The 18,852-nt window shown below is 34.4% G+C and overlaps 1 protein-coding gene across 1 annotated transcript in view; it reads right to left on the reverse strand.

Moving 5' to 3' along the window:
- The window catches only part of LOC147911633 (lysine-specific demethylase 6A-like), a 201,132-nt gene that overhangs the window by 70,949 nt on the left and 111,331 nt on the right, over nucleotides 1-18,852 (reverse strand). The window contains 2 exon segments of the mRNA XM_087427822.1: nucleotides 3,974-4,100; nucleotides 5,713-5,806. Coding sequence (XP_087283948.1) covers nucleotides 3,974-4,100; nucleotides 5,713-5,806 — 221 coding nt within the window.

An 18,852-nucleotide genomic window follows, 5' to 3' on the forward strand; every position in this document is an offset into this window, starting at 1 on the left:
CTAAAAAACAAAGAGAAACTAAATGTTGATAACGATTTCAGCAGTACATCCGGATTTTCCTTTCCGTACTTACAATACTCTAAACAAACATTCCTTAATTCCTGAAAAATACAAAACTGAGAAATAGTTAATACCAAATTGACTCTTTAAAATGGCATAATACATTTTCAATATCTAATTTAATAGGTATTTTTAATAATTAACAACATTTTAATACTATTTTTTTAAAAGTATTGCTAAAGTTATTAAGAGGAAGGCCAATATACAGTGACTTTATCAAACAACCAACTAACGGAACAAAAATACAAAAATTAAATGCAAAAATGAATTTAAGAATGATTGTTCTTTGTGTTAGCTGTTGGGGAAGGACAACTGAATCTACTGAAGAAACCACTATTAACAAGTAGTTCTCTTTCTTTTTAACATTTGTTTTCTTAAGATGTAGTAATTGTTTGTGTTTATGTTTCCATGAAAAGTACTATTTGTATAATTTTACTTGGTATGGGCACTAGACATCAGAAAATAGCAAAAAATGTTTTAATACCTTTAATTGTACAGCCAGTGTACGTTGGGCACTACAATTACTAACTTAAATTTTGCTAATTCATGTAACCCAAACGGTTGGGAATCACAGACTAAAGCAGAAAAGGTGACAGAAGGCATTTCATATGGGTTTGAATATAAAGCACAAATTAGTTTACAAATGAAAATTTTAAATCCAGCTGTGATCAACCTGAGGTTTGTCTTTCTAAAAAGGCAAGTGGTGGGGGCCAGCCCCGTGGCATAGCGGTTAAGTGCACGCGCTCTGCTCCTGGCAGCCCAGGTTTGGATCCTGGGCGCGCACCGACGCACCATCTGTCAAGCCATGCTGTGGCGGCATCCCATATAAAGTGGAGGAAGATAGGCACAGATTTTAGCCCAGGGCCAGCCTTCCTCAGCAAAAACAGGGGGATTGGCATGGATGTTAGCTCAGGGCTGATCCTCTTCACCAAAAAAAAAAAAAAAAAAGGCAAGTTGCATGACAAAAGTACCTTATAAAAATCTTCTAACAATGTAAAAACTGAAAAATTAAAGACTAAAGAATAAATTCTGGACAAACCACAAGGATGATACACACACTTGAGCACAATTACAGTGGAACAGTGGAAGAAATGAAAATCGTATGAAAGAATAAAATTGAATTATTGATAAAGACAGTGAATTCATTAGCTATCTGAGGCAATATAACTGGTTTTAAACCTGATTCAATATAGAAAAGATAAAACACTGTCAAAAAAAAATAAAGTGCGGTTTGAGAAAAAATATGATGAATGAGGTTGTAAAAGACGCCAATTCAGATGCATGGTGAGGACATTTATAATGTTTAGCAAACAGCAGCAGAAGTAAAACTGAAGTTTAGATACCTTAAGAGTTAGGAATCTTAATTTGGAATTTACTCATATGAGAGAGAGGTTTAAGAACACACGATGAATACAAAAGAGGGGTAGAAATAAGCCTAAAGAATGGCTAATTTGCGTGTTGGGAAACATAAGAAATACCAGTAAAGGAGACAGAGAAAGCCATTTCAGAGAGTGCACACAACCCATGTGTCAGAGGGAGAATTAAGAAAAGAGTCAGCAGTAATGGAAACAGGGACAGACACCAAAGACAATGTGAACAGTAACAAAAAACAATATTTTTTAACAAAACCAAATTTCAGATTATTAGACAAATCTGCATAAATGTGAGAAGAAATAAGAAGTATTTCATGAAACCAGCATTTTCACATTCTGTTTTTAAAAAGTCAAATTAGAAAGTTAATGTGCCCAAGGACTAATGTCTAAGGCCAATCACCAGGCACTTTTCCTCTAACACAACTTGTTCAGGTTCCTCTAAGGGATGCTGGTATAACAGAAGCAGCAGTCAACTTGGGATTCTAGCTCCTTCTGTGACACTAATTAGTTATGTAACCTTAAGGATTTCTGTGATACTAATTAGTTATGTGAGCTAGAAGAAACCCATTCACTTCTCTGGACTTCCTTTGCCCATCTATAAAATAAGAGGTTGAAATAAGTTGCTGACTGATCACTCCCAACTCTGTAGCAGTTCTGTGACTGTGGAAGACTATTAACAGAGTCATTACAAGTGTTAGTATAACTGTATTACCATATCCCTAATGCACTTTAATTTATATATCTCAGCTGACAAGCAATATGCAACACAGCCTTGAATGCAGAAGTAACAAATAAAAGCCTCTGAAATCCTAGGGTCATCGAATCCTTGTGAATTTTAGTGACAAGGAGATCTTCCTTCAGAGCTTAAATAAGTGTTAAAATGTAAGTTTTCACAAACTTGCTTTTCTTTTTAGCAATAAAGCCAATAAGAAACAATACTTTTAGAAGGCATTAGATGAGAGTTAAGACAAAAATCACAGAAAAAAACTTAGACTAAAAATAATTACTGTCTAAAATGATAATCCTGAACCTAAAAAAGGTTAATATCTTCTAATTGAGAAGTCAACAAGTGTTCAGTACATTCAGAAAATTGTATTCAAAAAAATTAAAAATAAAGCACATGCCAATGTTTTAAATTCAGATAACAATAAAGCCGTCTGTGGAATACTGCTGTTCTTAAAGCTCTGGAAAAGTGTATCATTACTGAAATGGTAATTTTAAACCTATTTCATTATACTTTGATTATACATGGCTGGGATTAAACAAGAACAACAAGAAGCTTAATCCTTTATCTAAGGAGAAATATACAATGTATATTATATTATGTTACAAACTTTTATTTTGGATCAAAAGCAAAGAAATATCTTGGTTCATACTGTTCTAATTTATAGTAATAGGAGTGCTAATATATAATACTTAATATTAGAGGTTAATGTTTACACCTCCCCCTTTCTAGTCATAAGCTTCTTTTACAGTCACTATATTAAGACACATATTGTGCAAAGCTAATAGTAGTAATAGTGTTAGCTTCAAACTCAAATGCTACTTAGTTCTCTTATTCTAAGTAGCCCATTTGGCCAAGCCGCATTGCTAAGTAACGAAGATAGAAAAATTCAGCATCCTCCTGGCGACCTGTAGTCAGAGAAGAAAGACTAAGTTTGGACTCTCAAGTTCTGTATTAAACTAGACTCTTTTATAAGCCTTTAGGGAGGCTAGGAAAAATTCTCTTAAAACTAGTAAACTTCTGAGTTAATTTTTACTATATATGATTAATAGATAATCAAATATTTTTTTAAAGAAGGAGCTATCCTAATAATAACCTCCCTCAAATATAAATATACTTTATTAAATTTAAAAGAAAATGATACACTGTATAAAAACTAAAATTAACACAAAAACTAAACTTGATTTAGACTTCATGACAAAATTCCTCAAAATAAACTATTCCTATGCAAAATAGAATAAGGCAAAACTTACTATTAACACAAAGTAGGACAATTAAGTTTATACCCTGAGAAAATGTACCTGACAGATCCAATCCAATCCTTTCATTTATATGTGAAATGCAAATTGAGCCCTCAAACTATTTAAGTGGACTTTTCCATAGGCTACTGATGGTCATCAGGTAGAATAAAAATGAATTCTCTGTTAAATAAATACATTAAAAAATGACAGAAATCACAGAGGAAACAATTTAAATACTGAATCGAAAGACAATACTAGTGATTAGTATCTGCTAAGATTCTTTAAACTCTTCAAAACTCTTTAAAAACTAGCAGTAATTCCAGTCACATAGAGTCAATGTGAAAACAAAGACTAACAAGCAAAATAAGAATTTATCAGTAAAAGCACCAAATTTAGAGTGATCCAGTTTCACCTCCCAAGAATCTTTGTTATAATGTACTTAAAATGTCACTGACCAGATTATATTACATAATCTAATTTTAGATTATATTTTAGATTATAGATTATTTTAGATTATAAATCATTTTAGATTATAAATCAACTCTAGGTAGCACAACCCAAGTGTCTGGTCTCACCTCCCAAGGAAATACCAAGACTGGCCAGAATTAGGATCTGCCTCCAATGATTTTTGGAGATACTGAATAGCATAGCTTTCCTTAGTGCCTTTGTCTCCCAGCAGATCCACATTATGATGCATCCATCCTATAATTAAAAATTATAAGCATTTAGCCATGACTGAACTATTCTTCTAGCTTTAAGAATATCATAACAAATACAAATAAATTAAATACACTTTCAGTACAACTCATTTATCTTGGATCAAACTTGAGCCAAATTTAAAACTACCAAAGACAGCTACAGTAAAGTGTATTTCACACAAAAAGATACAATTAAAGCTACCAAGGGATCTTAAAGAACACAGAGAGAAATTTAAATGGTTTTGGGTACTGCACTCACATTTGGTAGATTAGAAACCATACATTCTCCTTTTGTAAACTTAATTTCGAAAAAAAAAAAAACCCAGCGTTTATGAACCAAAAAATATAAAGATGAGGAATTTACTTTTTTTTTAAAGGTCAAAGTATTTTGAAAACAATCTTGCAAGCCAATGTTTATTTCTAAGGAATAAATAAAAGCTTATATAACCAAAGATAAACCATTTAAGTAATAATTAAAAAAACCTGAGAGAAGACTATACATCTTACTGACGCTAGTTATTTTCATTAACAACCTAAATATAACAACATTTGACCAAGAACAAAAACAACAAACAAACAAAACACAAAAATACCTCCAAGGCCATATAGAAATCTAAATGAAAAATAGGTTCAAAGAGCTATAAGAGCAGTATAGAGTGTTCAATTAATAAATAGGTTTAGGATTACAGCTACAATGCAAAGATTAGATCATGATAAATTACATTAAACATTTAAGACAAACAGAAATCAGTGTTTCAGTTATGAGTCAATGCAAGTGTATAAACTTACTTTTGCAAAAATATCACCTAAGCAAAACTATGCGTAACTGCTTCTGACATTATAGATAAAATAGTGCCATTATATAAATATTCATATTATCACAAACTTGATTAAAAGTTTAGGAATTATTTGCTCAAGACCAAATAGAAACAGCAAAAGGAAAAGACAAAAAACCCAACCCAAATATCAAATATAAACATGATAGATAACCAATAAAATGAATTACTAGGGAGTATCTTTACTATTCTTTAAGTAATAATGATGTCATTACTTCATATTACTTTGAACACCATATTTTCTCTTTTAAAACACAAGAATATAACAAATTGCTGGAGAAAATATACAGTGAAATATTCTATAATTTTTAGATGAGATGTTTTCATTAACTCATACTATGAACAAACCTATGAAATCAAGCTCAGTAACATACCAGCTGTGTGAAAGATTTTAATTCAATTAACTTCATACAGTGCTAGGCACATGGAAGTACTCAAACCTCCTCCAGAGGTCGAGTACTAGGGGATAATACTGATAATTTAAAAGGACTAGCTGCATTGAAGCGCTGTATTTAGATGGATTTTGAAGTAAATTTTGCCAGACAATGGGTATTAATATATCAACTCTGGACAAAAGAAAAAGAACAGATTTATAATAGAAATATTTACAATATAAAGCATTCATTTTAAAAACTATCTCAAAATAATTCACATCATAATTAATCCTAAAATATAGAATTCTAAAAGGAACCCGACCACTTAAGCAGGAGAGCTAAAATTCCTCCCACCCCCTAAATTTTAATTAATGCAGTATATGATAAAAAGTAAAATTTTTTGTACCTAACTGTTGTAAAACGGTTGCTTTTACTTGTGCAGGTAGGTTTTCTGTCTGTAAAAGCTGTTCATAGGCTTCTTTTGCAGAATGATACTTCCTCTAAAGAGTAGAAAAGAGGATATTCAGAGAAAAATAAAATGATAAATCTTTAAATAGAAATACTCTAGATTTTAATAAGGGATCGATAATGAGAATTAATTAAGTAATAAAGTAGAGTAATAAAGTAGAATAAACAGTAATACATGTATTGTAAAGAACTGGCAGGCCAGCCCCGGTGGCCGAGTGGTTTAAGTTTGGTGCACTCCACATCGGCAGCCGGGATTCGGTTCCCGGGTGCGGACCTACACCACTCGTCAGCAGCCGTGCTGTGGTGGTGACCTACATACAAAATAGAGGAAGACTGGTCACAGGTGTTAGCTCAGGACAAACCTTCCTCAGCAAAAAAAATAAAGAATTGCTTAGTATATGATGATCTAGGTAATAATGATATATTTTTTTAAGTTTCTATTGTAAAAAAAGTACCTGAAGCAGAAAGTCCTATTTATTAACTGAATACTCCTTTAACCCTGGACAGCCATGCTTCAGAATAACTAACAGCTAATAAAACTAACCTTCAATATAAGAAGTTGTCAACAAAACATCACCTTTAAAAAATCCTCTGTATCCCAAAAGTTACAAAGATAATAACTTCAACCTCACATATTTAGTGTCATTCACAAAGCTGTCAAAGTATTCTATTGGCAAATGTATAATCGGCCTAGAAAGACTTCTGTAGATACGAAAAATTTATTAAGCAAACAGAGCAAATGATACTATCCTTTACAAAGTCTAAGATAAGAGAACAAATAGTTAACATCTTAATTTTAACTATAAAATATACTCAAAAGTACCAGTAAAATTTTCTAGAAACACTCTTGGAAAATATTTATAAAGAAGTATCTTTTTCAAGACATAATATTTCCCATAGCTATGATCTAACAATGTTCATAATATTTAAGGTACGGGCAAATTTCTAAATGAATCCATTGCCCACAATTCTCCCTCAAAAAATGTACTAAGACTAAAACTTACTACTGCTACTGTAATAATGTTTAACACAACTCCTCCAAAACAACAGACAAAACTAACAGAGAAACGTAAAACATATTATCTTTAAAACATACTTGGAGAAACAACAGCTTTAGAAATTTAAGTACAATAACAAAAGGAGAACGAAAATGTCATAACAAGGACATCTCTATTAAATGAGGAGACCAGGGGCTGGTCCGGTGGCGCAAGCAGTTAAGTGTGCACGCATCGCTGCAGCGGCCCAGGGTTCCCTGTTCAGATCCCGGGTGTGCACTGATGCACCGCTTGTTAAGCCATGCTGTGGTGGCGTCCCATATAAAGTAGAGGAAGATGGGCACAGATGTTAGCCCAGGGCCAGTCTTCCTCAGCAAAAAGAGGAGGATTGGCAGATGTTAGTTCAGGGCTGATCTTCCTCACAAAAAAAAAAAAAAAAAAAAAAGAGCAGACCAATATGATTAAGTCAAATAAATGTATAAATTGGCGCTAAAAAACTGAATTTTTAGTCTAGCAAACGTGACAAGAAGTAGAGACAAAGAAAACAAAACATTGTTGTAATCTCTGTCATGTACACACGTACAGATACACAAGCACACCACAATTTAAACAGACATCAACTCCACATCCACAGAGATGCCCATATATGCAAGGATAAACACTTCCCCCAAGCACGCACATGCACGCGCACACACACAGAGCCAGTAATTGCAGCAACACTGCAGGATACAAAACCAACAATCAAAATTCAGTTGTATTTCTATACATTAGCAAAGAATAATTCAAAAAGGAAATTAAGAAAACAATGTCACTTATAACAGCATAAAAAAGAAAAAAATACTTAGAATAAATTTACCAAGGATGTGAAAGATGGTACAAAACACCACATTTTCTTTATCCATTCACCTGTCAACAGTTATTTCCAAATCATGGCTATTGTAAATAGTGCTAATAATGAACACAGGAGTGCTACTATCTCTTTGAAATGCTGGCTTCAGTTCTTTTGGATAAACACTCAGAAGCGAGATTACTGGCTCCTAGGGTAGATTCATTTAAAGTTTTGAGGAATCTTAATACTGTTTTACAGAGCAGCTGCACCATTTTGCATTCCCACCGTGTATAGCGTTCAAATTTCTCCACACCCTCCCCAACATTTGCTATCTTTTGTTTTTTTATAACAGCTGTCTTGATAGGTATGAAGTGGTATCTTGTGGTTTTGATTTGCATTACCCTGATGATTATCAGTGAGTGATTAGTGACACTGAACAACGTTTCATAAACCTGTCGGCCATTTACATACGTCGTCTTTGGAGAAACTGCTATTCAAATCCTTGCCCCTTCTTAAACCAAATCATTAATTTCTTTTGCTATTGACTTCTTGTTAGTGCCTGGTTTTCTTGTGCCATCCTCTCACCTTCTGGTGCTCGATCAAACAATGCTCTGCTGCTATTCACAGAGTTTTCATGGCCAATTCTTTTGCAAGTGGGTGGCCAACTCCTTCCTCCTGGTCCATCTTGGTCTATAAGCTCCGCTGACCTTTACACCACGAGTGACCTGCTGGTATCTGAAATACCTGTGGCAGAGCTTTTGGCATCACAGCAACACACAGCTGCCACAGTATGACAGACAGATGGGTTTCCCCAACCGAGAAACAAACAGCAGCCACAGGAGTGAGAGCACTGAATCTTAACCTCTAGACCACCAGGGCTGGCTACTGAGTTGCAGAAGTTCCTTATCTATTTTTGAGATTAATCCCTTCCTAGTTAAAGCTTTGCAAATATTTATTACCACTCTGTAAGCTGCCTTTTCAGTCCATTGATTATTTCTTGAGCTGTGTAGAGGCATTTTAGTTTGATGTGGTGCCAATTAGTGACTTCTGGTTTTGTTACCTGTGCTTTTCAGTGTCATGTCCATAAACTCAGTGCCTACACCAGTATCATGAAGCTCCTGCCTTAAGTTTTCTGCTCAGTTTCACAGATTCAGGTCTTTTGTGTAAGTGTATAATCCATTTTGAGTTAATTTTTGTGCATGAGATACGGGTTTAACTTCATTTCCCAATATACGGATATTCAGTTTTCCTAACATCATTTGTTGAAGACACTATCCTCTCCTCATTGTGTATTCTTGGCTCCCTTGTTGAACATCAGTTGACCATATATGCATGGATTTATTTCTGGGCTCTCTATTCTGTTCCATTGGTCTATATGTCTACCTTTATGCTAGTACCATATTGTTTTCATTACTATAGCTTTATGCTATGCTGAAATCACGAAATGTGCTATCTTAAGCTTTGTTCTTCTTTCTCAGGATGGATTTGGCTATTTGTGGTCTTTTATAGTTCTATTTCAATTGTAAAACTGTTTTTTTCTATATCTATAAAAAATGCCATTGGGATTTTGATAGAATTGCATGAAATCTATAGACCAATCTGGACAGTATGGACAATTTAATAGTAGACAATTTAATAGTATTAAGTCTTCCAATAATAAACACAATGTTTTTCCACTTGTTTGTATCTTTCATAAATGTTTTCTACTTTTCAGCATACAAATCTTTCATCTCTTTAGTTAAGTTTACGTTTATATATAAATAAACCTTCTTTAAAGTTTAAAATACTATACTAAGTATTTTATTACTTATGGTCCTATTTACATGAAGACATTATGCAGTCACAGATAGACAAATACTCCATGATTACAATTATATAAGACATCTAAAATAGTCAAATTCATAGACTTAAACAGTGAAATAATGGTTGCCAGGAGCTGGGAGAAGGTGGCAATGGCAAGTTACTAATCAACACGGCTCAAGTTTCAGTTTAGGAAGTTAAATACTAAAACTCTAGATCTGAGATCTGCTGTACAACATTGTACATATAGTGAGCAGTACTGCACTGTACACTTAAGATATTGTTAAGAGGGTAGAACTCAAGTTGTGTTCTTATCACAATAAACATGTTTTTTTAAACTACAAAATTTTGTTGAGATAATTAAAGACACAAACAAATGAAAAGAAATACCACTTTCATGATTTGGAATTCTTAATATTAAGATGACAGCACTACCCAAAGCAATTAACAGATTCAATGTAATCCCTATGAAAATCGCACTGCATTTACTGTAGAAAATTTAAAAACCATCCTAAAATTCACATGGATTTTCAAAGAACCTCAAAGTCAAACAATCTTGGGGGGAAAAAAAAAGATTAGAGGACTTACACATCCTGAATTAACTGTAGTTTCTTTCATCAATTACTACATCATTATTTTTTTCCTTCACCATTACTACAAAATTACAGTAATCAAAACAGTATAATACTGGAATAATATGGTACATACAGACCAATGGAACAGAATTGGGATTCCAGAATTAAACTCTCACATACGAGATCAACTGGCTTGTAACAGCGGTGCCAAAACCATTCAATGGAAAAAGGACAGTCTTTTCAACAAACGGTGCTGGCAATATTCAATACCTGGGAATTAAGTTGGATGCTTATCTTACATCTCACACGAAATTAACGAAAAATGAATCAAAGTCCTAAATGTAAGAGAGAGAATTATAAAACTTTTAGATAAAATAGTGAAACAAGTCTTCATGATCTTGGATTTTGCAATTATTTTTCATTACGTATAACACCACCACAGGTGACAACATACACATATGGGACTTCATCAAAATTAAAACTTTTGTACACCAAAGGATACTACCAAAAGAGTGAAAACTCAGATTGGTAGTGAAAACACACAGAATGGAAGAAAATATTTGCAAATAATATACCTCATAATGAACTGATCCGGGTTCGGATCCCGGGCGCGCACCGACACGCCGATTCTCCGGCCATGCTGAAGGCCGCGTCCAACATACAGCAACTAGAAAGATGTGCAACTATGACATACAACTATCTACTGGGGCTTTGGGAGACAAAAATAAATAGGGCCAGCCCCGTGGCTTATCGGTTAAGTGCGTGCGCTCCGCTGCTGGCAGCCCGGGTTCGGATCCCAGGCGCGCACTGACGCACCGCTTCTCTGGCCACGCTGAGGCCGCGTCCCACATACAGCAACTAGAAGGATGTGCAACTATGACATACAACTATCTCCTGGGGCTTTGGGGGAAAAAAAATAAATAAATAAAAATTATTAAAAATAATAAATAAATAAATAAATAAATATTTTTTTTAAAAAAGTACATAAAAAACTCCTAACAAGTCAACAACAAAAATCAAACAACCCAGTCAAAAATGGATAGAGAAGTGGAACAGACATTCCCTTCAAGAAGATATGCATATGGCCAATAAGCACATGAAAAGACTCTCAAAACCCCTAGTCACTAGGGAAACCCAAATGAATTTTACAAAATATAATTTCACAATCACTACAAAGTGTATTATTTAAAAGTACAGAAAATAACAAGTGTTGGCAAGAACATGGAGATATATGAACCCTGCGGGTTGTCACTGAGAATGTAAAATGGTGCAGTCACTGTGGGTTCTCAAAAAATTGCACGATTGCACGCGGTATTACCACGTGCCCTAGCAATTCCAGTACGTATATATACAAAAGCACTCAAAACAGAGTTTCAAACAGATACTGGTACACCAAGGTTTACAGCAGCATTATTCACAACTGCCAAAAGATTTCAGAAATAATCCAAGTGTCCACCAACAGATGAATGGAAATAAAATGTGGTACATACACACAAAGTAATGTTAGTCAGCCATAAAAAGAAATGAAATTCTGATACATGCTACCACATGGATGAAACCACAAAGGTACTACACTAAGTGCAACACGCAAAACACAAAAAGACAAATATTGTGTTAGGTACCTAGAACACACGAATTCAGAGACAAAGTAGAATGGAGGTTACCAGGAACTGGGACGAGGACTAAATGAGGAGTTACTACTCAACGGTTACAGATTTTCTATTTAGAGTGATGAAGGGGTTTTGGATATTGGTGATAGTTACACAACACTGTGAATGTAGTTAAAGCCACCAAATTGTACACCTAAAAAAATGGGTAAAATAGTAAATTTCATATTATGACTATTTTACTACAATGAGAAATATTGGGGGAAAAAAAAAACACCAAAACTTATGGTTGGTATAGTACGCTTCTTTTTCAAAAATAAGATATGAATGCATTCTTTTTTGTGTGTGAGGAGGTCAGCCTTGTGCTAACATCTGCCAATCCTCCTCTTTTTTTGCTGAGGAAGACTGGCCCTGGGCTAACATCCCTGCCCATCTTCCTCCACTTTATATGGGGCACTGCCACAGCATGGCGTGCCAAGCAGTGCGTCGGTGCGCACCCGGGATCTGAACTGGCGAACCCCGGGCCACCGTAATGGAGCGCACGCACTCAACCATTGTGCCTCCGGGCCAGCCCCAAGATATGAATGCATTCTTATTACTCAACATCTGAATAAACAAATTTTGAGGGATATTAATATATAAAAGAGAGTTTTTGGGAAAAGTGGCTTACAAACTGAAAGGATAGAGAAAATAGCAAGACTTGTTTTAGTTGTTTATATTTTATTTTAAACTGTGGAAGTTTATCCACTGCAAATACTAATACAACGAATAACAACTAATAAAAACATAAAGAATATAATATACAATGATTTATAATAATAAATATAATACAATTTGTAATAATACACTAATACAAACATAGAGAATACTAATTTAAAGAAAAATCACTAGAGACACTCAGGAAAATATCTACTCAAATTATCTGCCCTACAAGAAATGACAAAAGGAGTCTTTCAGGCTGAACTGAAAGGACACTAGACAGTAACTCCAAGCCATATGAAAAAAGGAAACTAGAAAAGATAACCACATAGGTACATTTAAAATGTCAGTATTATTATATTTTTGGTTTACAAGTCCTCTTTTTGTTCCTATATAATTTAAAGTACAAATTCAAACACAATAATTATAAATGTATGTTAATGGGCATACAATGGAAACATGTAATTTGTGACAATAACAAAAAGGAGAGGGGGGAGAAAACATCTATTTAGAAGAAAAATTTTGGTATGCTACTGAAGACTTTTTTTTTCAATTCAAACTAAACTGTTAAAAATTTAAGATGCTAAGGGGCCAGCCCAGCAGCTCAGCGGTTCGCTGGTTCACATCCCGGGCGCACACCAACACACTGCTTATTAAGCCATGCTGTGGCGGCATCCCACATAAAGTAGAGGAAGATGGGCACGGATGTTAGCCCATGGCCAATCTTCCTCAGCAAAAAGAGGAGGATTGGCATCAGATGTTAGCTCCGGACTGATCTTCCTCAAAAAATAACAAAAATTTAAGATGTTAATAATAAAGCCAATGGTAAACATATCTAAAAAACAAACAGAAAACAAAAAAAAGATATAATTTAAATGATACACTATTAAAAAAAAACACAAAAGAAGGCAGTAATAGAGCATTAGAAAACAAACAGCAAAAGGGCAGAAAGAAGTCCTTGCTTATCAATCATTACCTTAAATGTAATGATATAATAAACACTCCATTCAAATGTCAGAGGCTGGCAAACGCATAGAAACAAGTTCCAGCTATACACTGTCTAGACAAGACACACTTGAGATCCAAAGACACAACGGGGTTGAACATGAAAGGATGGAAAAAGACATTCAAGGTGAATAGTAATCAAGAGAGAATGGGGTAGCTATACCAATATGCAACAAAATAAAGTAAAATTTTTTATAATAGACAAAAATAGATATTTTATGTTGATAAAAAGGGTCAATTCTTGAAGATATAACAATTATAAACATATACACACCAAACAACAGAACTCCAAAATATAAGAAGTCAACACTGACAGAGTTAAACAGTGAAACAATTCTACAGTCAGAGTTGGAAATATCAATTCCACGTCTTCAATAATGAATAAAAAATCTAGATAAAAGATCAATAAGAAAATAGAAAACTTGAAAAGACTATAAACCAATTACACTTAAGACACACACACACACAGCAAAGAAAACACCTTCCAAGTGCACATGAAACATTCTCTAGGACAGGCCACAAAACAAGTCTCAAACATTCAAAGCATGAAATTCTACAAATTAAATTCTCCAACCGCAATGAAACAACACAACAACTCAAAAAACAGAAAGAACACTGATAAAAAATTATGAGTACATGGGAATTAAACACCATACTCTTACTCAGCAATGAGTCAAAGAAAGAAAGCACAAGAGGAATTAGAAAATATCTAGTGACAAATGAAAAAACCCCACAAAATAAATTTATAAGATGCAGTGAAATAAAGTGTTCAGAGAGAAATTTATGCTTGTATGCAGTTCCACATTAAAAGAAAACGCATCTCAAAATCAATATCCTAATGTTACATGATAAGGAACTAAAAAGTGAGGAGTATCCTAAACACAAAGCCAGACAGAATGAAATAATAAAGATTAGAGCAGAGACAGAGAACAAGAAAACAACAGATAAACAAGGAAGCCAAAAGTTGAATCTTTGAAAGGATCAACACTGACAAACGAGTAGACTGATAAAAAAAAGAAAGACAAGGGGCCAGCCCAGTGGCACAAGCGGTTAAGTGCACGCGCTCTGCTGTGGCGGCCCAGAGTTTGCAGGTTCGGATCCCGGGCGCGCACCGACACACTGCTTGTCAAGCCATGCTGTGGCGGCATCCCATATCCCATATACATATGTAAGATGGGCAAGGATGTTAGCTCAGGGCCAATCTTCTTCAGCAGAAAAAAAAAAAAAGGGAGTATTTGCATGGGATGTTAGCTCAGGGCTGATCTCCGCCCCCCCACACACACAAAAAGACAAAAATAACAAATCATCAATTAAAGTGAGACATTACTACTGACCTCATGAAATAAAGTGTTAGGAGAATATTATGAAAAAGCATATGGAGTCAGGCCTGATGGCCTAGTGGTTAAAGTTTGGCACACACTGCTTCGGTGGCCCGGGTTTGGTTTCCAGGTGCGGAACCACACTACTCATCTGTCAGTAGCCATGCTGTGGCAGCACCTCACAGAGAGCTAAATGGACTTACACCTGCAATACATAACTATGTACTAGGGCTTTGGGGAGGGGGAAAAAAAGAGAGAAACGAAGATTGGCAACAGAAGTTAGCTCAGGGCAAATCTTTCCAAGCAAAAAAAGGAAAAGACAAGAAAAATAGTAAGCCAAAAAATTAAATAACCTAGATGAAAAGGACAAATTCCTACAGACACATAAATTATCAATACTAAGCTAAGAAGAAATAGAAAAATCTCAACAGACCTATAACAAGTGAAGAGACTGACTTAGTATTCTAAAATCTCCAAACAAAAAAACGCTATGGACCAAGCGGCCTCAATGGTGAATTCTACCAAACATTAAAAGAAAAACTAAGATCAATTTTTCTCAAATGCTTCCCCCAAAATTAAGGAGGCAACACTAATTAAAGCATTCTATAAGGTTAGTATTATCTTGACGCCAAAACCAAAGACACTACAGGAAAACTACAGACCAATACCCCTTAGGAATACCAATGCAAAAATTCTCAACAGAATACTAGCAAATTGAATTCAGCAGCACCCTAAAAAATTACACACCATGACAAAGTAGGATTTACTAACAGAATGCAAGGGTGGTTCAACACACACAAATAATTCAATGTAATACTGTGCATTAATAGAACAAACTAAAAAAGGACAAATGATGAGCTCCACTGATTCAGAAAAAGACTCTGACAAAATTCAGTACCTTTTCACAATAAAAACAGTCAGCAAATTAGGAATACAAGAGAAATATCTCAAACTTTATGAAACACGAAAAGTGATTACAGCAGCTTTATTCTTAATTGCTACAATTTAGAAGCAACCTTGATAGCATTCAGTAGGTGAATGGATAAATAAACTGCAGTACATCCAGACGATGGAATATTATTTAGCACCAAAAAGAAATTAGCTATCAAGCCATGAAAAGGCATGAAGGAACATGCATGAAGGAACCTTAAATGCATATTACTAAATAAAAGAGCTAATCTGAAAAGGCTATATACTATATGATCCCAACTGAATGACATTCTGGAAAACGCTAAAGTATGGAGACAGTATAAAGATCAGCGATTGTTGTTAGGTCTTGGGGGGAGGTAATGGGGTGAACTGGCAGAGAACAGAGGATTTTTATGGCAGTGAAAATACTCTGTATGATACCATAATGACAGATACATATCATTATACATTTGTCCAAACCCACAGAATGTACAAACTAAAACCCATAGAATGTACAAACTAAGCATAAACCATAATGTAAGCCATGAGCTTTGGGTGATGATGATGAGTCAATGTAGGTTATCAACTGTAACAAATGTACCACTCTGGAGGAGAATGTTGATAATGAGGAAGGTTATGCATGTGTCAAGGCAGCAGATACATGGGAAATCTCTGTACCTTCCCCTCAATTTTGTGATGAACATAAAAATGCTCAGAAAATAATAATAAAGTCTTAAAATTAGAAAAAAATAGTGAACACCATATTCAATAGTTAAAGAATGAAAGACTACCACCTAAGATCAGTAAAAATACAAAAGATGTCCATTTTCACGACTGCTATTCAAAATTTTACTGGAAGTTCTAGCCAGAGTAATAAGAAAAGAAAAAGAAATAAAAGGCATCTGAATTGTAAAGGAAGAAGTTAAACCATCCTTATTTGCAGATGACATGACCATTCTAACTACTAATTCAATTTCTTTGAAAGAGGGCTATTCAGCCTATCTAATTCTCTGCCAATAAATTTTCATAATTTTTGTCTTCGAAGGAATTGGTCCATTTTATCTAAGTTATCAAATTTGAGGGCATACAGTTGTTCAGGCATTCTCTTATTGTACTGTTAATATCTGTGGAATGAGTCATAATATGTTGGTTAGTTTTATGTTTCCGATAGACTAGACTAAGAAATGCCTAGATAACTGGTGAAACATTATTTCTAGCTTTATCTGCAAGGGTGTTTCTGGAAAAGACTGGCATTTGAATGCAGAGACTGAATAAAAAAGGCTGCCCACCCTCACCAATGTGAGTGGGCATCACTCAATCCATAGAAAGCCCTAAAAGAACAAAAAGGCAGAGGAAGGGCAATTTTGCTCACTGCCTGCTTGAGCTGTGACAGCTATTTTCTCCAGCCTTTGGATACTGGTGCTCCTAGTTCTTGGGCCTTCAGGCTTGAACTAAAGTTGCTCCAGCTTGCAGACTTCTAGAAGCCTTATCAGCCTCCATACCTCCATGAGCAAATTCCTATAAAAATCTCCTTGAACACATTTTATAAATGTGTTTGTATATGTATATATAAGCACACACATGTATCTCTATTGGTTCTGTTTCTCTGGAAAACCCTGGCTAATACAAGTGATAATACCTCTTTCATTCTTCACAATGGTAATTGTGTCTTCTCTATCTTTTCTTGGTTAGTTGGGATTGAGGTATATCAAATCTACTGATCTTTCCAAAGAACTCGTTTTCAATTTTGTATATAGTCTCTGTTTTTTCTTATAACTTTCCTTTATTCCTGATTTTATCTTTTTTAGTTCCTTCCTTCTGCTTGCTTTAGGCTTAATTTGCTCTAATTCTCCCAAGGAATAAGCTGAGATTATTGATATTAGATCTTTCTCATTTTCTACATAAGCATTTAAACTATACATTTCCCTCTAAGCAAGTCTGCAGTTGCATCTCATAAATTTTGAGAGTTCTTTTTCACTGTTATGTATTCAAAATATTTCTAGTTTTTCTTGTAACTTATTTTAAACCTATAGTTTAGAATTGTGCTGTTTAATTTTCAAACATTCAGGAATTTTTAGCTATCTTACTGTTAGTGACTTATAATTGCATTGCATTCTGAGAATGTACTTAATATAATTAACATTCTTTTAAAGTTTTAAAGTGTATTTTATGAGCCAAAAGGACACATGTTGATGAATGTTCCATGTACCCATGAAAACTGTTAGATCTTGCTATTAAAGTCTGTTCTATATAGTCAATTCAATGCATAATACAATTGATAACACTGTTAGACTGACAAGTTGATTGATCATACACTGTTCAAGTTCTCTTTACTAAGTTTTTTTCTCTGGTTATTATTCAATTATTGAGTAAGGGATGTCAAAAACTTCAATAATGGTGGATTTGTTGATTTCTCTTGTCAGATCTGTGCATTTTAACCTCACATGTTTTGATGCTCTGTTGTTAGTTGTACACATTTAGGATTGTTATGCCTTTTTAGAGAATATTTTTCTACATTCCTTTACTTACAAGCTGTCTCAGTCTTTATTATTGAAGTGAGTTTACAATACACATTCCATACAAACCTAACCCCATCTTCAAGTACGTAGGAATACTGTAACACTTCCAAGTGGAGCGTGGCTATCTTTTCACAGAGTAGTCCCAATTTCTCCTTTCTGTCCATACAATTGTTATTTCATTTTACACATGCATATGCCATAAATACTCAATATACTGTCACTATTAATGTTTTGAAGGGATATCTGTTGAGACACATATTACTTAAGGATAAAAAAATAAAAGAACTTATTTTAGTTCTTCATTCCTTTTCTGGGAATCTTTGAAACCAATATTCAAATTTCTGATCAATATTATTACCCTTCTGCATGATATACTTAACATTTCTTGATGGGTAGGTTTCCTGCCAATGAGTTCCCCCAGTTAATGTCTGCCTAAGAAAGCAGTTCTCCTGCACATTTAATAAATTTTTCTTACAGAAATTTTTTCTCATTTATAGAAAAAATATTAACATACAACAGAGTTCCAATATATGTATACGCAATTTTCTCTATTAATGATATATTACATTAGTATAGTACACTTATCACCACAATGAACCAATATGGATACATAATTATTACTGAAGTCCATCCTCTAGCCAACGTCATCATCTTTTACCTAACGTCTTTTGGCTGTGTTCTAGGATACCATATTATATTTAGTCATCCTCTCTCCTTGAGCTTCTCTTGACTATGACAGTTGCTCTGATATTGTTTTTGATTAGCTTAATAAAAGAATCTTCCAACCTAGAATTCTGTAACCAGTGTAATCAGAAAAGAAC

The sequence above is a fragment of the Ceratotherium simum genome, chromosome Y, assembly GCF_057802395.1.
Source record: "Ceratotherium simum simum isolate JZ-2026a chromosome Y, ASM5780239v1, whole genome shotgun sequence".
NCBI lineage: Eukaryota > Metazoa > Chordata > Mammalia > Perissodactyla > Rhinocerotidae > Ceratotherium > Ceratotherium simum.